General features: G+C 40.9%; 1 protein-coding gene across 4 annotated transcripts in view; it reads right to left on the bottom strand.

Annotated features, from left to right (window-relative positions):
• srcin1a (SRC kinase signaling inhibitor 1a) overlaps nucleotides 1–22,593 on the bottom strand; it is a 128,362-nt gene that overhangs the window by 59,998 nt on the left and 45,771 nt on the right. For 3 of the 4 annotated variants that reach the window (XM_060902061.1, XM_060902058.1, XM_060902060.1), the window contains 5 exons: nucleotides 21,467–21,762; nucleotides 16,695–17,428; nucleotides 16,389–16,481; nucleotides 11,482–11,522; nucleotides 1,371–1,415 (listed from right to left, as the gene is read on the bottom strand). In XM_060902061.1, the coding sequence (XP_060758044.1) occupies nucleotides 1,371–1,415; nucleotides 11,482–11,522; nucleotides 16,389–16,481; nucleotides 16,695–17,428; nucleotides 21,467–21,762 (1,209 nt within the window). The remainder of the gene's footprint in view (nucleotides 1–1,370; nucleotides 1,416–11,481; nucleotides 11,523–16,388; nucleotides 16,482–16,694; nucleotides 17,429–21,466; nucleotides 21,763–22,593) is intronic. The other variant, XM_060902059.1, reaches the window with a different exon arrangement.

Here is a 22,593-nt window from a genome sequence, read left to right as displayed (position 1 = left end):
ATTCTACATGGACACACAGATGAAAACCTGGAAGAGGATGGAGACGTACAACTTTTTATATGTGGCTGGGTTAAAGATCTGGTGATCAGGACACTACAAGATAAATCCTGTATCATTTTTGCCCGGGTAAATAGGAGTTTCTGGGCTTTTCGTATGCGTCTTTGAGAAGGTTGCTAAGATGCTACAAGTTTTAGTATGGGGTGTAAACAAACCACAGCCCCAAAACACCATCATATACACGACCGTTCAAAAGTTTGGGGTCACTTTGAAATGTCCTTATTTTTGAAAGAAAAGCACTGTTCTTTTCAATGAAGATCACTTTAAACTAATCAGAAATACACTCTATACATTGCTAATGTGCTAAATGACTATTCTAGCTGCAAAGGTCTGGTTTTTGGTGCAATATCTCCATAGGTGTATAGAGGCCCATTTCCAGCAACTCTCACTCCAGTGTTCTAATGGTACAATGTGTTTGCTCATTGCCTCAGAAGGCTAATGGATGATTAGAAAACCCTTGTACAATCATGTTAGCACAGCTGAAAACAGTTTAGCTCTTTAGAGAAGCTATAAAACTGACCTTCCTTTGAGCAGATTGAGTTTCTGGAGCATCACATTTGTGGGGTCGATTAAATGCTCAAAATGGCCAGAAAAATGTCTCGACTATATTTTCTATTCATTTTACAACTTATGGTGGTAAATAAAAGTGTGACTTTTCATGGAAAACATAAAATTGTCTGGGTGACCCCAAACTTTTGAACGGTAGTGTAACTTTCCTTAAAATGTGAAAGTAAACGTCCAAGACCTATTCACAAAAGAAAAACAAAACCAATCACTGATTTTATTTATTGATTCGAAATTAGTTCCCTTTTCACCAAGGAACCAAAGAATGTGGAAAAAAAAATACTGTATTCGCACCAGCCTTAGTCCTAATCTCGCACATATTAGCCATCATGAGGAAAACAAGCTGAATACTGATTGCTACGGGTAGCTGTCACCATAGAAACTGCTGCTATCTGTATAGTGACAGGTGTTAGGTCTCTTTCTCACAGGAATTTAGATCGACTCATTGCTTTAAAAAAAATCACCTTATGACTTAACAAACATGTGATTCTTGAGACAGGTAATGAGCAGTTAATGTGGCAAATTATAGCAACAGTCAGTGTTTATACACCTACATGGCAGGTGAACATAATAAAGAGCAAATCGGTGAACACACACATTGTGTAAGGATTTAGGGTGAGACTGTCAGACTTTGGAAGAGAGAGAAAGAAAGAAAGAAGGAGCTTTACAGAAACACACACACACACACACACACACATATATATATAAAAGCTTGAGAGTGTGCGTTTGCACACACAGTTCAAACTGACAGGGGACAGCAGAGACGGCGCTACCTTTCCTCTTCAGACGGCCAGCTGAAACATACAGTACAGGCAGTCAGAGCGTCCGAGTCGGGGCAGAAACCAATGCAACCAAATAAATACAGCAAGAAAAAAGAGACAGGAAGCTAAACCAGTGAGGACTCAACACTTCGGTACTTAAGGGTCTGAGGGTATTTTCTGGCACTCTAATGATTTTGGCATGCTCTGATTTTGTCGTCAATTTCAACAAATCGAAGCAGTATTTTCAAAGTCATATGACTTTCTTTTGCATTCAGCACAAGTTCAGCTACAATAATACGGTATCTCTGTAGTCTGTATGTCATGACTGTACTTTTAAAAAAAATACCAGATAAATGAAGATGGTGTAAAAAGCAGTTTTAGAACTGTGTTGGAATGTGTGAAAAAAACGTGACCTGGTGGGATTAAGAGATTGTGACAAACCATTTTGATCACTTGAGGCGATTCTGCTCAGTCTGAGGAATGGATCAAGCACAAAAACTTAAACCTGCTTCATTGATTTGGACAATTAACTGGCCATCAAAAAATGTATGTCCTATTGTTTTGAGATAAAGGGTTGGCAGTGGGAGGGGTATTCAATGAGACAAGTAAAAATTTCCATTCCATTATATGAGAAGAGTGAAAATTCCTCTCACTGCCAACTCTTAATCCCATCAGGTCAAGTCCCAATGGGTTAGGTCATGTTTGTTCACACACTCCAACACAGTTCTAAAACTGATTTTTACATCTTCATTTATCTGGTATTTGACTGTATTCAGTGTGTCTTGAAATTAACTCGTACTATTTTACTCAGTTCAGAGCCACAACCAACTCCGTTACTCTGTTACACCATTACTCTGTAATTTTGCTCCCACTCCAACTCCAAATTTTACTCTCTAAACTCAAAATAGAGCAAAATTAACTATTTTTGAGGAAAATACTTTGAACTCTGGAAAAAATTGCTCAGTCATTTTTCCTGTGTATGCACTACAGCACACGCACATCAACCGATCTGCTCATCAGAAATAGAAGAAATATTTACACTTACTCGAGTTGATCTTTGGCTGGATCGAGTCGAAGTAATAAAAATAAAGGCACCGCTCATCATCAGTGTCGCAGTTCTCAAGATTGGATTGAATTGAATCACTGTCCTGAATCATGAAATGAATCATGAATCAAATCGCTGTACTGAATCATCCGAAGCGCATAAAATCCGTGTGCCATCTTGAAACAAGTTTTACCTCCAAATATCCTAAACTATGGCTGACAGATTTTATCCTGTTTATAGTGGGCGTTCCCACCACGAAAGCAAAACCAAAAGAGTGAAAGTGATTATCATGCTGTTTCCATGTGAATAGTCTTATGAATGCATAAGTGTGCACTCAGCGCTCCGACTCTGGTGTGACTGAGTAAGGTGACAAGTTTTATGTTTCATCTAATTTAGGTAATTTAAAAACTATAATATTATTTGGCAGTGAGCACATAGGAAAGTGTAAAGTTTAAAGTTTCTGTCTATGTTTATCATGCTTGTATGATAAAAAAAAAAAAACTTGCGCAGATATTTATCTAAATTTACCTACTCATTCTAAACCTGCCGAGCTTTGCCGGCGAAGTTCTCGACCCCAAAGGGTTAAAGGCCTGTTCTAGTGGGTCAAATCCAACAAACATCCACAGAGCCACTGTTGGGCCCAAAGGAAAGAGTTTTAACCTTGGATTGGATTCTGCCTCACTTGGATAAAAATACGTATCTGCCAAATACTATACATTAAGTAAGGAATCAAACTCTTAGGGCAGTGTTGTAACTGGAAAATAAATCAACAACCAAATGGTGAGTTACTCTTACCACAACAAAATTGATGTATTTTTTTTTACTTATAACAAACATCAGGATACAATGCTTCTGCTGTGTTCTTTTTTTTTTTACATTCAAAATGAAACAATTAAAGCTAGACGGCCTTTTGATTTCATAAAATCGGTGAAATTTAGTTCCCGCTGAAATGTAGTCATTTTGATAGATGTTTATTTCTGTAATACAGTATCTCACAAAATATCAGGCCATTCTGTGGCTGGGAAGTTATTTAATTTGAGGGGATTAAAGCAAATAATGTGCATGAAATCGCTCGCTTCACTTAGCGCAGTCAAGCAGACAGAGGAAGTCCATGTGCGCATGTGCAGGTTTACCCTCTTCTTCTTCTTTTGGGTTTTATGGCAGCTGGCATCTACAATGTTGCATTACTGCCATCTACAGGTTTACCTTTGACCATGCACCTACAGTTCCATCATTTTGTCACTAAACGAACAGCTGATCACACCGAGGTGCTCGCTGAGCGCCAATATTTATTAGTTTGGTCCTGCATTTCCTTTCCTTCATATATAACATAACGTCTTTTCTTCTCACTTTCCGTCACTGTAGTCGATCTTTCATGTTTCATTTGCACACCCACACACGTCCTCCATTTTTCTCTCCTGTTTCAAATTTGTATCCCACAATGCTTTGCACGAACGGGGAAAGCCCACCACGTGATGCATGATGTAGTATCTTGTATTGGATCATGGTGAAGCAGGAAAAAATAGTCGAGAATTTAGAGCCACGTGGTGCTAAATTCATTAATTGTTCTATTAAAAAAAACTAATAAAATTGGAAGTCTGTGATTCGAATTCAGTAGCTTTCGGTCCACTAAACAAAAATAATTGGGCGTCGGGGAAAATTCTTTTTATGACCTAAACATGAAAAATCTGAAGTCTACCACTGTAAGGTAGTAAAGGAAGTAAAGGTACTCAGTTTCAGGCACGACCAAAATATGTGAGTATGGTTGCCAGTTTGTGAGCCACACTTTGTCCAACAATTTTTGCTCTTTCTTGAAATAAATAAGACAAAACCAACACATTTTTGTTCTATTTGTTTTGTTACTGAGAAACTGTAAAGCGCAACTTGTCTGTAAACTGGCTCTGTAAACTTTACAGCTTTACCTATGAATGATATAAAACTCCAGAACTCCTTCCATAAAATAAAATAAACATTTCCTTATGGAAAATGTCCCCGTACACTTGTAGAAAATAAAGTACATTATTGTAACTTTAGGGATACAATGGATTGCCATTAGAGCAGCACCCTATAACAGGGCTTCCCCAAAAGCATGGATATGTGGCGCTCCGCCACGCTGTACTTTCTGCACCTAAATATCTCCTATTTCCCTCTGAAAATGACTAATAACTCTATAAATAGGAAGATATTATAATATATAGGTCTAGGCTATCCTGGTACTCAACCCAGAAGTGAAAAAGTGTTTCGCTGCATGCACCGACTGCCATTCGCAACCATACATAAAACCACGCTCTCAGAATTGGTCATTAGATGGCGCTGTTGTATGATTTGACCTCGATTCTGTTCCTGGCATCCTGGAATGGGAAAATAAAGAGGCATGCTACAAAGTGTTTTCAGTTCAAATCTAATTTTACCCTTTAAATTTTACCCCTTGCACATTTGACAAGGTAAAACAACAGCAAATTTAATAATGTTATGTGTGAATTGTGCCTAAATCAGCCCTAGATGCCACCAGAATGCACCATTTGAAGTCTCTAATTTCAAAATTTTCCAGGGGCACATGCCCCTGGACCCCCCTAGCAACCTTTGAGGTCCTCTGGGCTGGGGCTCCACATCAGTAGCACCGCTCTGATATGTTTTTTATGGGGAAAGCCCTGTTATAAGGTACTTATTTGTACCCTTTAGATACTGTTTGGAGACATATATGCACCTTTTGGGCCCTAAAAAGGGGCACATGGTTACCTTGAGGTCCTAGGAGGTATAGTACATTAGTGTAGATTGGACCTTGGGGGACAGAAATGGACTTTTACTGTACCCCTATTTCTGACAGTGTACATGTTTTTCTTAACGCGTCAAACAAGAGCATACTTTTTGGCTCAGCCTTTGGCTGAAGCCTATAGAGGCCCCTGTCTGTATGTGTTTATTTAACCGAGTTCGAGCGTGTTTAAGAATGTAACTGGCGAGCCAGCCTCAGGTAGCGATTCCACAGTTGTGGTGTGGCGCCACTGTGTACTGACTATATAAGTGCCATATTACATAACCACAATTTGTGATGCAATCCTCTGTAGCTGAGTGGTCTACAGCACTGTCCAGGAAAAGAACAGATTTTGCAACTTTGGTTTGAATCCTGGTGTCGACGTATTTCCGAGCGGGCTGTTTTTTCTATTTATATACCATAGCTTCTATCTCTCAATCAGACAAAGGCTGAGCTCAGACCTGCACTGGTCTCTAGGTAAATACATTTAAACCATTAAATAGCGCACTTTTACTGAAGTGTATTGCTGCCACGTCAGAAAAAAAATCAGTATCATGTAATAATGTGAAAAGTTATAACGTGATTCTTTGGTTTCACGATAACTTTAAACTCATGTTTGAATCTACAGTGCCTTGCAAAAGTATTCATACCCCTTGAACTTTTTCACATTTTTCCACCTTACAACCACGAACTTAAAAGTTTTTTATTGAGATGTTATGTGATAGACCAACACAGAGTAGCGCATAATTGTGAAGTGAAACGAAAATGATAAATGGTCTTCAAAATTTAAAAAAAATAAAAATCTGAAAAATGTGGTGTGCATTAGTATTCAGCCCCCTGTCCTCTGATACCTCTAAATACAATCCAGTGCAATCAATTGCCTTCAGAAGTCATCTAATTAGTTAATAGAGTCCTACTGTGTGCAATTTACTCTCAGCATAAATACACTTGTTCTGTGAAGGCCTCAGTGGTTTGTTAGAGAACACTGAAGAACAAACAGCATCATGAAGACCAAAGAACTCACCAGACAGGTCAGGGATAAAGTTCTGGAGAAGTTTAAAGCAGGGTTAGGTTATAAAAAAATATCCCAAGCTCTGAACATCTCAAGAAGCACTGTTCAATCCATCATTCAAAAATGGAAAAAGTATGGCACAACTGCAAACCTACCAAGACATGGCCGTCCACCTAAACTGACAGAGCGAGCAAGGAGAGCACTGGTCAGAGAAGCAGCCAAGAGGCCCATGATCACTCTGGAGGAGCTGCAGAAATCCACAGCTCAGGTGGGAGAATCTGTGCACAGGACAACTATAAGTCGTACACTCCACAAATCTGGCCTTTTTGGAAGAGTGGCAAGAAGAAAGCCATTGTTGAAAGACAGGCATAAGAAGCCATGTAGGGGACACAGCAAACATGTGGAAGAAGGTGCTTTGGTCAGATGAGACCAAAGTTGAACTTTTTGGCCTAAATGCAAAGCGCTATGTGTGGCGGAAAACTAACACTGCTCATCACCCTGCACACACCATCCCCACTGTGAAACATGGTGGTGGCAGCATCATGCTATGGGGATGCTTTTCTTCAGCAGGGACAGGGAAGCTGGTCAGAGTTGATGGGAAGATGGATGGAGCTAAATACAGGGCAATCCTGGAAGAAAACCTGTTGGAGGCTGCAAAAGACTTGAGACTGGGAAGGAGATTCACCTTCCAGCAAGACAATGACCCTAAACATACAGCCAGAGCTACAATGGAATGGTTTAGATCAAAGAATATTCATGTGTTAGAATGGCCCAGTCAAAGTCCAGACCTAAATCCCATTGAGCATCTGTGGCAAGACTTGAAAATTGCTGTTCACAGACGCTCTCCATCCCATCTGGCTGAGCTTGAGCTATTTTGCAAAAGAAGAATGGGCAAAAATTTCAGTGTCTAGATGTCCAAAGCTGGTAGAGACATACCACAAAAGACTTGCAGCTGTAATTGCAGCAAAAGGTGGCTCTACAAAATATTGACGCAGGGGGGCTGAATACTAATGCACATCACATTTTTCAGATTTTTATTTATTTAAAATTTTGAAGACCATTTATCATTTTCGTTTCACTTCACAATGTGCTACTCTGTGTTGGTCTATTACATAAAATCTCAATAAAAACTTTTAAGTTCGTGGTTGTAAGGTGGAAAAATGTGAAAAAGTTCAAGGGGTATGAATATTTTTGCAAGGCACTGTATGGTTTGAACGAAGTGTGTGTGGAGAATAAACCAGGTAATACGGCTCATTTACATGATTTAATCAAGTTCTGTTTCATGCTTGGGTTGAGACATGGTGAGATTCTGCTGTTACTGAACACAGTGGATGACACAGTAATAAGTATGCACGCTCTAAGAAGGATTTTAAAATATATGGGCCTGTACAGAAGGAAGAATGAGTCCGACCCACTGGAAGTAGCTTGTAGTCAGGGAACTGTCCATGCGCCTCTGAATAATCAATGAGAAATGATGCTCCTTCCAACAGGTTGGACTCGTTCTTCCTTCTGTACTGCCCCATGTATTTTAAAATCCTCCTCAGAGTGCACATACTTATTACAATGTCACCCACCGTATTCAGTAACAGCAGAATCTCACCATGTCTCAACCCAAGCATGAAACAAAACTTGATTAAATCATATAAATGAGCCGTATTACTTGGTTTATTCTCCACACACACTTCATTCAAACCATAGATTTAAACATGAGTTTAAATTAGACTTTTTTTTTTTTTTAGACTTTTCACGTTTTTTTTTTCAGTGATACTGTTTTTTTTTTCTTTTTTCTGGTACGGCAGCAACAGGCTTCCATACATTCTGGCATTGTTTGATGTATAATTACATTACAGGTGAATATGTGGTGGAGAAATTTGCAGAGAAAATGATTGTAAAAGATTTTATTCTATCCACATTCACTGGATATGAGCAATCGCACTCTCTGATTGGCTACTCTACTACTAGGATAGCAGCTCATATACCATAGGTAGAGAAAAACAAAATGTCGGCGCGCATCAAGTCAGATATATCACTTTGTTATCAAGTATTTAAAAGAAACAGAAATAGCTAAAATAATATAGTCCCCCCCCCCCAATATCTCCTGTTCCACACTCCAGCCCAGTCAGTGGTGGTAATGCACCTTTAAGTTGGTTTGCCAACCGCCAAAAAAACCCTAAAGAAGATAAAGAAGAAGAAAATGGCGGCACATGTTGCTGAACCAACCAAGGATGAAATAAAAACTCTACTCGAAAACAAAACCATTAAAAAATACAAAAAAAGCAGCAACAAAATGTGGAATAAACACATTTAATGGTAAGAACGTATCTTTTTAATTTTTTTCAAGAATTATTATTATTATTATTATTATTATTATTATTATTATCGCATTTTTCACAAATTGCTCCTGTCATTTCGCCGGTTTGTTTACATTCTAAGCGGAAATGATTTTGTCGGATGTTTTGTGTAAAGTTTTTATTTATCGAATTTGCAAAAAAATTAAAATAAAAATGCTCTGTTTTTCAAAATCCAGTGAATGTGGATTGAATAAAACAGTTATTCCACTCAATCTCATCATACATGGCTTATAGACAACTCGGTGCTACGCACCTCGTCAGCTATCAGCTCATGTACGACTCGATTTCGTGGAATAACTGTTAAATGTGAGTCAGTGGCAGGGAAGCTTTACATTAAGACTAGTGATTTTTCTTTAGCTTAGAGATTTTAAAAATTATTCAGCGATAAAACAAATAGACAAAAAATAATCAGATTTAAAGGGGAACTGAAGTCATTTTTAAACTTGATTTATTTCTTAATTAACGTGTTATTCAATTACGTTTTCGGTTTTAGTAACCTTATATCATGACTCATATTGGCAACTAATTGCAATTAAATATTATACTTATCGGCCTATTCGGTTTTTAGCCGTGTTGAATTTAGTTCGTTTGGTCCACGGCAGGCGTCGCTTATCCACACGATCTTCACAAGACTTGTGCGAGACTTCAAAACATGAAGTGTCAGCCAGACCACAACTAGGTGCAAAACACATACTCGGCATCTTGTGTCACATTTATTCCACCAAATGAACTGTTTCCCAAACGAAGTATTGCACAAAAACGAGTTTAAATGACGATTACTGCCTACTTTTTTCAAACTTTCCTGATCGCTATCAAAACAAACAAAACTTCCGGCTTGATCACATCAGCATTCGAAAGAGGGCGCACACGTCTTTTGACAACGTTGGCAGATGTCGGTCGCTTTGATTTCCGCTGTACGTTTCACTTCCGTCCTACGATGTCTCACACAGGTCTCAACGAATCTTGTTTACTGCCATTGCTTTGACATATGGACTGATATATTACAGAGCATATTTCAAACACTCACAACTTGCTATAGCAGCGACAAAATAGCGATCAGAAATGGATTCCTATATTTAATAAAATGAGAAATAGAATTTTGATAATAAAAAAATTTGCCTTCAGTTCTCCTTTAAACTCTTATTGATTGACGCCCAGTGTAAGACAGATTCTGAATTTCGAGAGGCGGGGCTTCGTGGACATGACTGGGATGTGGAGTGAAGGATCACCGAACAATCATTCTAATATTTTTGTCATCACTAAACCACTAAAACCCAAATGTTTCCCAGTGTATCTTTAGAGTTCAGAGTAGAACTATATTATTACATCAACTCTAGGCCAGTCTGCGCCAACACTGCTGACATTTCCTCCTCAGAATTTCATTTGTACGAGTTCTGAAATCAGGATTATGAAGTGGTGTGATCGAAAACAAAATGGAGGTCGTGCATTCGTATGGTAATCACTGTGATGTTTTGTTATTGATACGTCACCATGTCGGAGAGAAAAAGTTCAGCTCACATGTTCTAATTGAGCTATTGTCGTGATGTTCCAGTGCACTCACCTTATAAATATGATATTTCAGAAAGGACTTGAAGGCAACATAAGAACAAAACTATTTAACAGTTATTCCACAAAATCGAGTCGTACATGAGCTGATAAGCGCTAACGCAGACGCAACACGCCTCTTCGGCTATAAACCATGTACGATGAGACTGAGTGGAATAACTGTTTTATTCTATGCACATTCACTGGATTTTGAGAAACAGTGCATTTTTATTTTTATCTTTTGCAAATTCAATACATAAAAACTTTATTACAAAATGTCCGACAAACTCATTTCCGCTTAGAATGTAAACAAACCGGTGAAATGACAGGAGCAATTTGTGAAAAATGCGATAATAATAATAATAATAATAATAATAATAATTCTTGAAAAATAAATTAAAAAAGATATGTTCTTACCAGGGCGGCACGGTGGTGTAGTGGTTAGCGCTGTCGCCTCACAGCAAGAAGGTCTGGGTTCGAGCCCCGTGGCCGGCGAGGGCCTTTCTGTGCGGAGTTTGCATGTTCTCCCCGTGTCCGCGTGGGTTTCCTCCGGGTGCTCCGGTTTCCCCCACAGTCCAAAGACATGCAGGTTAGGTTAATTGGTGACTCTAAATTGACCGCAGGTGTGAATGTGAGTGCGAATGGTTGTCTGTGTCTATGTGTCAGCCCTGTGATGACCTGGCGACTTGTCCAGGGTGTACCCCGCCTTTCGCCCGTAGTCAGCTGGGATAGGCTCCAGCTTGCCTGCGACCCTGTAGAACAGGATAAAGCGGCTACAGATAATGAGATGAGATGAGACGTTCTTACCATCAAATACTTTCATTCCATATTTTGTTGCTTTTCTTTGTATTTTTTGGGTTTTGTTTTCGAGTAGAGTTTTTATTTTGTCCTTGGTTGGTTCAGCAACACGCTCCGCATTTTTGTTTTTTTCTACTCATGGTATATGAGCTGATATCCTAGTCGTAGAGTAGCCAATCAGAGCACATGATTGCTTATATCCAGCGAATGTGGATAGAGTAATTCTGGTTGTCCAAGATGGACGCCTTCATAGCATTATAGCGTTCAGCTAGTATACTTTGAGTTTTTGTTCATATTTAAGTCTTACGCTTCATCAGGAAGCACCTACAGGAGGTGTGATTTGAGCCAAAAACCATCAGACACCAATTACAACTTGGCTGATTGGCGACACTTTGTATATTTTTATATTTGGAAAATTCTTGAAATTTGTTTGATTTTCTTGCCGAGGTGCTTTGATAATTGTCTGGATTGCATTCTGTCTCACATATAAGTAGCTTTAGGGAAAAAAAAAGTTTACTTCAGTGTTCAGATCTGCTCTGACGCTGCCATGCAAACATGCCACAAGAGTACATAATAAGAAATAGGTTTTTACTCACTTCCTGTGGCCGAGCCGTCGCTGTTGGACTCCGTCTTCTCGCTGGAAGAGAAAGGGAAGGGCCGTGAGAAGTCGGTCCCTGGGTCCCGAGGGCAGCCCGCCATCATGCAGAGCCGCAGCAGGCCGCATCTGAGGATCACACAGGCGTGATACTGCCACAGCCCGACACGGGACGGCAAAACGCACAACCACCTCAACACTGCGCTACGCCAGCTAATCAGCTAACGCTCCATCACGACTCGACTCGAGCATCCACACCCACCAACCCAACACCAGCAAATTCAACAATGAGAATTTCTTCCAACATACTGTACACTCCTGTTTATATGGCTTTGTTATAGCGTTTCTCATTTTTATTCGATATTTGCTGATGCGTCTTTGGTGAGCGTGGAAGTCCTTTAACATCACGAGCTAATCCTGTTCTAACATTATGCTCAGTAAACAGTAAGCACTATACTACAGCCACTACGTTCATGGTACTAATAATTACTATCCTATCACTAAAGTAATACAATCATTTAATAACTCCATGCTAATCCTGTCCAACATTAGCGTACACAATAATACGCCCTCTACAATGGGCTCCGAAAGTCTGAGTCCACTACCATTTCATTCTTAATCAAAAGCAAATATTACGTATTAAATATTAAATGCTTCTATTTAAGAATGATGGAATGTCATGGAAAAAATTAGACAGAAATACAATCTATTTTTAATTCAACATAAAATTAAAATACACCTGAAATATTTTGTCCGTACACCAGTTGCGCTATTTGTTTAATTAATTAATTAATTAATTTATTTATTTTAAATTTATGGTATTATGTGAAATATTTTATTCGAATTACAGCACATGGCTGCTTCCAAGACAAGTTAGAGATTTTTCCCCTGACCTTTTCTACAAGCAAGAATTTTAAGACGCTTCACTCCGCTGAGAAAACAACCAACCTACTTGATTTACGTCAAAAATCACAGAACAGTGAAGCTGATAAATTTGCTCAATAAAGATATTTATCCCACAGCGCTCTTGAATCATTTTCCATTCTGATTGGTCAGAAGGTGTTGATTCATTTTCTATCCCATCAGTTGTTCCAGCTGCAAACTAAAATCACAGGTTTATATGAATGCACTTGGTCTAAAATGTTACCGTTTCTATAGTAATGACTCATTCATTCACGGAGTCCTTGTATGATGGACGCGTCACATGATCCAAGATTGATGATAAACATATCATCTCATCTCATTATCTCTAGCCGCTTTATCCTGTTCTACAGGGTCGCAGGCAAGCTGGAGCCTATCCCAGCTGACTACGGGCGAAAGGCGGGGTACACCCTGGACAAGTCGCCAGGTCATCACAGGGCCGACACATAGACACAGACAACCATTCACACTCACATTCACACCTACGCTCAATTTAGAGTCACCAGTTAACCTAACCTGCATGTCTTTGGACTGTGGGGGAAACCGGAGCACCCGGAGGAAACCCACGCGGACACGGGGAGAACATGCAAACTCCGCACAGAAAGGCCCTCGCCGGCCACGGGGCTCGAACCCGGACCTTCTTGCTGTGAGGCGACAGCGCTAACCACTACACCACTGTGCCGCCTGATGATAAACATACTGTATCTATTTTACAAACTTGTTGCATTTAGCAATTTTACATCTTACAAAGAAAAACAAACATTTAACAGTTATTCCATGAAATTGAGTTGTATGTGAGTCGTACATTTAATTACCATCAAATATTTTCATTCCATATTTTGTTGCTTTTTAATTTTTTTGGGTTTTCTTCTTCTTCTTTAGTTTTTTTTTTTCGCGGTTGGCAAGCCAACTTAAAGGTGCATTACCGTCACTGACTGGGCTCGAGTGTGGAATAGGAGATCTTGGGGGGCGGGTGGACCTATATTCTTTTAGCCATTTCTGTTTCTTTTAAATACTTGATAACATTTTTTGGGGTTTTGTTTTCAAGTAGAGTTGTTATTTCATCCTTGGTTGGTTCAGCAACACGCGCTGCCATTTTGTTTTTCTCTACTCACGGTATATGAGCTGATATCCTAGTAGTAGAGTAGCCAATCAGAGTGTGCGATTGCTCATATCCAATGACTGTGGATAGAATAATTAACAGTTATTCCATGAAATTGAGTCATACATGAGCTGATAACTGATATAAACCATGTATGGCAAGATTGAGTAGAATAACTGTTTTATTCTATCCACATTCACTGGATTTTGAGAAAAAGAGTACAACCCCGATTCCAAAAAAGTTGGGACAAAGTACAAATTGTAAATAAAAACGGAATGCAATAATTTACAAATCTCAAAAACTGATATTGTATTCACAATAGAGCATAGACAACATATCAAATGTTGAAAGTGAGACATTTTGAAATCTCATGCCAAATATTGGCTCATTTGAAATTTCATGACAGCAACACATCTCAAAAAAGTTGGGACAGGGGCAATAAGAGGCTGGAAAAGTTAAAGGTACAAAAAAGGAACAGCTGGAGGACCAAATTGCAACTCGTTAGGTCAATTGGCAATAGGTCATTAACATGACTGGGTATAAAAAGAGCATCTTGGAGTGGCAGCGGCCCTCAGAAGTAAAGATGGGAAGAGGATCACCAATCCCCCTAATTCTGCGCCGACAAATAGTGGAGCAATATCAGAAAGGAGTTCGACAGTGTAAAATTGCAAAGAGTTTGAACATATCATCATCTACAGTGCATAATATCATCAAAAGATTCAGAGAATCTGGAAGAATCTCTGTGCGTAAGGGTCAAGGCCGGAAAACCATACAGGGTGCCCGTGATCTTCGGGCCCTTAGACGGCACTGCATCACATACAGGCATGCTTCTGTATTGGAAATCACAAAATGGGCTCAGGAATATTTCCAGAGAACATTATCTGTGAACACAATTCACCGTGCCATCCGCCGTTGCCAACTAAAACTCTATAGTTCAAAGAAGAAGCCGTATCTAAACATGATCCAGAAGCGCAGACGTCTTCTCTGGGCCAAGGCTCATTTAAAATGGACTGTGGCAAAGTGGAAAACTGTTCTGTGGTCAGACGAATCAAAATTTGAAGTTCTTTATGGAAATCAGGGACGCCGTGTCATTCGGGCTAAAGAGGAGAAGGACGACCCAAGTTGTTATCAGCGCTCAGTTCAGAAGCCTGCATCTCTGATGGTATGGGGTTGCATTAGTGCGTGTGGCATGGGCAGCTTACACATCTGGAAAGATACCATCAATGCTGAAAGGTATATCCAGGTTCTAGAACAACATATGCTCCCATCCAGACGACGTCTCTTTCAGGGAAGACCTTGCATTTTCCAACATGACAATGCCAAACCACATACCGCATCAATTACAGCATCATGGCTGCGTAGAAGAAGGGTCCGGGTACTGAACTGGCCAGCCTGCGTCCAGATCTTTCACCCATAGAAAACACTTGGCGCCTCATAAAACGGGAGATACGACAAAAAAGACCTAAGACAGTTGAGCAACTAGAATCCTACATTAGACAAGAATGGGTTAACATTCCTATCCCTAAACTTGAGCAACTCGTCTCCTCAGTCCCCAGATGTTTACAGACTGTTGTAAAGAGAAAAGGGGATGTCTCACAGTGGTAAACATGGCCTTGTCCCAACTTTTTTGAGATGTGTTGTTGTCATGAAATTTAAAATCACCTAATTTTTCTCTTTAAATGATACATTTTCTCAGTTTAAACATTTGATATGTCATCTATGTTCTATTCTGAATAAAATATGGAATTTTGAAACTTCCACATCATTGCATTCCGTTTTTATTTACAATTTGTACTTTGTCCCAACTTTTTTGGAATCGTGGTTGTATTTTTATTTTAAATTTTTGCAAATTTGATCAATAAAAACTTTATACAAAACGTCCGACAAATCAGAGACAAATCATAGCCAATCAGAGTGTGCGATTGCTCATATCCAGTGAATGTGGATAGAATAATGGTTGATATTTTTGGAAGGAGTCTCCATTGTTAGCGGTTTTGACACTCTGCTGTTTCTTGGTAACATAAGCTGCATTTTTTTGCTGTTTATTAACTTTTGCAAGAGAGAGAGAGAGAGAGAGAGAGAGAGACTGGTGACAGAATGACTGTTTATAGCTGCTATAACATAAGCGATAACAGGAAGTCACTTCCTTAACCTCCCGAATGGATGTTCCATTAAACTAAACCCAACAATAAATGAGTAAAAAGTGTTTTTTGTTGAAGATATTAATAGTATATTGTAATAGTTTTTGATAACTGATGAAATACAGTATTTGATAGTGGACTCAGACTTTTGGACCTGACTCTGTGTCTGTATGTGTGTTTGTAGTGTGTCTGTGTGTGTTCTTCAGTTTTTCTGGTCTCTGTATTGTCCTGCACACTTAATGCTGATGCACTGATGCAGATGAGCTCCAGATGTGCGTTCATGACTGTCCATCAAAGCGAATATACCAGGGTGACAGTGGAGGACGAGGCAGCGTCCACGATGCAGGGATACACTCCACAGACGACAGGCCGCAAATGCAAAACACATCGCACAACAGTCCACACTGCATCTGAGCGTTACACAACACAAGCGGATGAGAAGCACCGAGCAGCAACCAGTGGCTTGAGAGAAACAAAACAGTCGTACAAGCTTCATGATACATTTAAGACATGTGCACAGTGCTTCATGTCACATGTAAGACACATAAAGCAGTGTGCATATGAATGCATGTGATGTTTTGGGTTGAATGGCTTTTTTTTTTGGCAAATGAGCTTCAGTAAATGAGGTTGACATTCAGTATGAGTGGTTTAAATGCCTGTGACGGGTGTAAATACAGTAGTATACGATATATTGATAGTATACATCTGTCTATAATTGTAGGTTTACGTGTGTGTGTGTCTTACGTGCTGTCGCTGTCCGGTGCTCTGGTCAGGACGCTCTGCACCAAGCCTGTGAGACTCGCTATCTGCTTCTCCATCGCCTCCATACGATCCCTGCTAAAAAGGACCAACAATTAGCAAACACGTGACACTTAAATCTAACCCAATCTTAACCTCAGGAACCTAAAGGAAAACTTTCAGCTCTTTCAGTTTTTTAAATACATTTTTGAAAATAAAGTTAACATTTCCTTTTGAGGATATTCCTGTCCTTGTGAGGACATTTGAACCCCTGAGACAGAAATCCCACTGTAAACTCTTGGTGCTCCTTACTGCGTGTCATTTTCATTCCCGAAGCCGGAAATCACCCTTCCTGTCTCGCTACCCAGTGGCTCCGAACTCGAGCTTGGCCTTGATTTCGGGGTGTCCACAAACACAGATGAGGACGAGTCCTTCCTGAAGCTCTGCCTGACAGGCGAGCTGCGGCTCAGCGTCCCCGAGTACGAGTCAGACATCTTCTGAGGAGATGACGAAGATGACAGCCTGAAGCCCGCACCCAAAGCAGAGTAGGTGTCAGGATAGATCGGTGCACCCGGCTTATAGAGCGGGTCGTCCAGGTCACCCTGCAGCGCCACGGCTGAATACGTGCTCAGAGAGCGCACCGAGCCGCGACGGTAGAGCCCACCTGGCCCTGGCATGCCCAACGGTTCGCCCATGGACGCGATGCTTAAACGATGTCCATCAGGAACCAGGCTGTACGGGTCTGCATAGAGGCTCTCGTTCTTCAGGAGCGCATTCTTGGCGGCAACTTCCTCATCAGGTTTGACGTCTCGGCGCTCGAGGATGGCTGATGGAGACGCAGTCATGCCCGCTGCTGGTCCGTGAGCCGGAGATCCATGGTGTCCATGGTGTCCATGCTGAGAGCCGGAGAATGAAGGAGGACGACCACCACTGTAGGAAAGACGGGAACGGGCAGGAGAAGCGGAGGAAGGGGAGGAGCCGGAGGAGGGCAGTGTATTCAGACGGCGAGTGGGTGATGACTCACGTGAAGCATACACCATCTCTCTCTGGAAAAAAAAGAGACATTGATCATTCATATCATATTGATCATTCTTAGCCAGGAGGTTAAGTCTTGACTGAAGATGAATGTACTACAAGGTAATAAGAAGATTTTTTTTCCCAGTGACCATCTCAGTCTCTGGATTTGGACCTTACTGAAAATCTTAAAGAGGGGCGGTACAGTGGTGTAGTGGTTAGCATTGTTGCCTCACAGCAATAAGGTTCTGAGTTCAAGCCCAGTGGCCAACAGGGGCCTTTCTATGTGGAGTTTGCATGTTCTCCCCATGTGTGTGTGGGTTTCCTCCGGGCGCTCCGGTTTCCCCCACAGTCTGAAGACATGCAGATTAGGCTAATTGGTGGCTCTAAATTGACCGTAGGTGTGAATGTGAGTGTGAATGGTTGTTTGTTTCTATGCGTCAGCCTTGAGATGATCTGGTGACTTGTCCAGGGTGTACCCCGCCTCTTGCCCATAGTCAGCTGGGATAGGCTCCAGCTTGCCTGCGACCCTGCACAGGATAAGCAGCAATGGATGGGTGGATAGATGGATGGATGGATGTTTCAAAGAGGTTTGTCCACATGCACATGTAAATCACACACTCTTGGCTCCCATCAACAGTTCACTAGCGTCAATAAACTGATTAACTCCAACATTGACTTCATTTCCCTCCTACAAGACATGGTTACATGGCTGTCACAGATATTAGCACACACGAAGAACAGTGTCATGTTCTTGTTCCATGGGTCAGTCTGACTTCAGAGCGACTCGATGTTAATTAGCGACAGGATGGACAGAGGCAGGATGCAGGTGGAGAATGGATGAGAACGGAGCTCAGGACTTTCTGCCCCCTCACACTCCCTCGTTCTATTCATCACAAAGTAATCTGACTCGCAAGAGCTCCTTTGACACTATTCAGAGCTTTCAACACTCCGCTCGTCTAGAGTTACGGTCATAATATTAGACAACATGATGCTAGGATTGAGCCACACACACGCAGACAGATTCGCCATATCTCTTCTTTCACACCAGAGTGTGAGGTACATCTGTAAAAGACAGTGGTATATGTCAAATTTTCTTTTCTTTTATACTCTTTCACCTTCTTCTATATCATAACTCAAATTCTGACTGACAGTCTTCTGAATTTCCAAGGGAGTTCTGCTACTTCAGTCACCCTCCATACACAGATTGGTCGACATGCACTGCAGAGTGTGTTGCATCGAGGGACCCGTCAGAATGACAGAAAAGGGATTCACTGTCAGGAAACCAAGGACCAGATACTTTAATGTTTTTCAAAGACTCCACTCTTTTCAGTTACTTCCAGAGACTCTTCCACCATGCTAAGGGTTGTGGAATTAAATCCTTGCATACTAAACATTTCCATCATCCCCAACGGTAGCTTCATGGGGTCACCTGCCAGACTCAGTAGCATTAAGCCAAGGCAGGGGGAAGCAGCTTTGGGACCAAAAGGCTGCTAGTTCGAGTCCCTAGACCAGCAGGAGTGGCTTAAGCGCCCTTGAGCAAGGCACCTAACCCCCAAGTGCTCCGTGATCAATTTGATGGTAACCAGTTGATTGGATTAGCATGACTTACTTATTGACATACTTCAACATGAGGTCAAACATCATGATGACTTCTTCTTTTGGCTGCTCCCATACGTTTGGAGTCGCCACAGTGGATCTATTCCACATATTTGATTTAGCATAGATTTTACACTGGATGCACTTCCTGACACAGCCCTTCCCAATCTATCCTGGCTTGGGACCTAAGAAGGTTCCAACAAGCACTGGCTTGTACAACCCTAGTGGCTGGGTATTTAACCTAACCTGTATGTCTTTGAATTGTGGGGGAAACTGGAGCACCCATGCAGACATGGGGAAAACATGCAAACTTGAACCCAGAACCTTCTTGCTGTGAGGCAACAGTGCTAACCACTGTGACACTCTACATGAGGTTGAACATCCATCCATCCATTATCTGTAACTGCTTATCCTGTGCAGGGTCACAGGCAAGCTGGAGCCTATCCCAGCTGACTATGGGCAAGAGGCAGGGTACACCCTGGACAAGTCGCCAGGTCATCGCAGGGCTGACACATAGAGACAGACCACCATTCATACCTATAGTCACTTTAGAGCCACCAGTTAGCCTAACCTGCATGTCTTTGGGCTATGAGGAAAACCAGAGCACTCGGTGGAAACCCACACAGACACAGGGAAAACATGCAAACTCCACACAGAAAGGCCCCTGCCGGCCGTGAGGTTCGAACCCGGAACCTTCTTGCTGTGAGGTTGAACATCATGACATGAATTCAAAGTTGGAAAATATGGACCTGTACCCTTGCTGTTACAAATTGTTTTATTTAAAAAAAAAAATCAGATTACAAATTGTTGTTCTTGTAAGAAATACAACATGATGAGGGGTGGCATGATGAAGTGGAGTTACCGTTACCAACACTAACATATCTTGTTTGATATGATATAATATTTTGTATATCAAGATTTGGACACGTTAATGGAAATAAGTTGAGCATCTGTATTTTCAAAGGCTGGGATTTCTGCAGAAATGCGATGTTTACTAATCTAGTGTTAGCCTTGCTGTAGTGGATTCATTCGAAGCGTTGACCCATGCTGTGATGCAAAGTGGGCTTTCTCACACCTTCACCAGGAAACTGAAACTACTGTGTGAATTGAATTTCTCAGGGTTTTTTTCTCTCTCGTATATTCTCATGAGCCCTAACAGAACCCATTTGTTGATGGTGTAACCCATGAAGCTGGATGTTATGTGACACTCTGTGTCCAGGAAACACCCTTTGCACTATAGTAGTGCACTATTCTGGGAGTCAGCCATTTTGAATAGTCAAAACCATTTCACGCTGTTGTGAGATCTAACAATATACCACAATCAACAATGTACCACAAGGTCCAAACTGTAGAACATTTCCAGTCTCCCACAATATATCACACTACAGACATTCACAATTAGTACATGGAGAACTTTTAAAGGTTCTGCAATTGTTGTACCTTTGGGGGAATCATCTGTTAAGAGTGAACTGTCATGAATAGGGACGACTGAAAGTGTATAGACTTAGCAAAAAGGGTTCCTCATGGGTTCTTAGCTTTCTACTAGGTTGAACTCTCCCTGACAGAGAAAGAGAGTTCTTCATAAAACCTTTCTCAAAAGGGCTTTGGATAATTAAGGGGTCTGAACTTCTTAAAGGAGTATGGCATAGAATCTTATCTCAGATAAGGAAAGAGTTCTACATAGAACCTTTCTTATTGGGTTTTTGCATAATTCAGGGTTTGTAGCTTCCTGAACATGTTCTATTTGGAAGCTTCTCTAATTGGGAAGGAATTCTGCATCGAACTTTTCTCAAGGGTTCTTTGGCTGGTTAATGATTTGCTGCACCTTAAAGGAGCACTACTAGAATTCTTCTCTGATACAGAAGGAAAGTTCGATATAGAACCGCTCTTATTAGTTCTTTTGATAGTTAAGGGTTCAGAGTTCCTAAAGATGTTCTACTTGGAACCTTTACCAATAGGGAATGAGTGCTGCATTTACAGCAACTTTTCTCAAGGGTTCTTTGGATAGTTAAGGGTTCTTAGCTTCCTAAAGGTCTTCTATTGGAAACCATTGCTAACTGGGAAAGACAGTTCTACACAGAACTTTCTTCAATGTTTCTTTGGATAGTTAGCGGTTTGTGACTTCTTGAAGGATTTCTACTTGGAATCCTCTCTGATAGGCGAGTTCTATGTAGAAAAGTCCTTGAAGGTTGTTAGCTTTCTAAAGGAACTTGCCAACCTCACTGATCGGGAAAGAGAATTCTACTTACAGTCTTGGAACCCATGGAACCCCTAATAGGAAAAGGTTGCTCTATGTAGAACATTTAGGAGTTTCCTGTGAATTATCTGAGAATTTTATATCCTATACTTGCATGCTACATGTATGGTGCCACTTCAGACACAGTGTTAGCATCTATGCTTATTGCCTTGATTATATGTGTAGCTAGCATTAACGGTCCCCAGCTAAATAACATACATACTCCCATACTAACCCGCAGGTCTCCATTGGCCAGATGTGCAGCCGCTGTATAGGAACCATAGACTGGCTCCTTGCGATAGATCTTAATGATGCTGCGGTCCTGAATGTCCCGGACATCCTCCAGCTCGTAGAAGACGTTGCGTGCCTCATCCTTGATTAGGATAGCTGTGTTGGGGGACTTGAGCATGCTAGCTGTTAGCTTCTGGGGGAACATGTGAACAATGAGTGCGTGTAGAGTCTCCATACTGCTCAACTCATGGGTGATGTGGACACGCCTGGTCTCATCACCAAACTGCAGGAACAGCACTCCTGTGGAAAAGGTAGAAAGATAGAAAGCAAAGGGGAATGAGAAAGAACCTTCCCTGATAGAGAATGAAAGTCCTACATATAACCCTGCTTCAAGGGTTCTTTGGATATCAAGGGTTTTTACCTTCCTGATGGGGTTCTACTTGCAAACCTTCTCTGATGGAGAGCAAGAGTTCTACATGTTATTGAAGGGATTTTAAGAGAGCTCTGAGTACAAACTTTCTCAAGTGTTCTTTGTATGTAAAGGTTTTTAGGTTCCTAAAGAGGTTCAGAGTTCTACTTCAAACCTTCCTTAAGGGTCCTTTGAATAGTTAAGTGTTCTTAGCTTCCTAAAGATGTTCTGCACGGATCCCTCTCTGATAGGAAATGGAAATTCTACATACAAACTTTCCGAAGTGTTCTTTGGATGGTAAAGCATTTTAGATTCCTCAAGGAGTTCTATTTGAACCATCTTTGATAGAGAACACTTCACAGACCCTTCCTTCTTTGTGTTCTTTTGACGGTTAAGGATACTTAGCTTCCTGAAGGGGTTCTACTTGGAAGTCTTCTCTGATAGAGAATGAGACTTCTACCTAGGACCTTTATTAAGGTTTCTTGGATAGTTAACATTTCTTAGTTTCCTATTTGAAACGTTCTGTGATAGAGAACAAGAGTTTTACACAGAACCTTCCTCAAGGGTTCTTTGGTTGTTCTTAGATTAGCAAGAGTGAATAATTAAAGGAGTTTGCAGAGACAGAGAAAGAAGAATGATGGCCAGATAAGAGTAGCACAAGATACAGAGAGGCGTTAATCAAAGTCAGTGTGTTTGGCTGCTCCCTGATGCTTCTCATCAGT

This window comes from Neoarius graeffei, chromosome 20 (genome assembly GCF_027579695.1).
Source record: "Neoarius graeffei isolate fNeoGra1 chromosome 20, fNeoGra1.pri, whole genome shotgun sequence".
NCBI lineage: Eukaryota > Metazoa > Chordata > Actinopteri > Siluriformes > Ariidae > Neoarius > Neoarius graeffei.
Note: the sequence above shows the minus strand (reverse complement) of the source record. Positions and strands in the feature narration are given on the sequence as shown.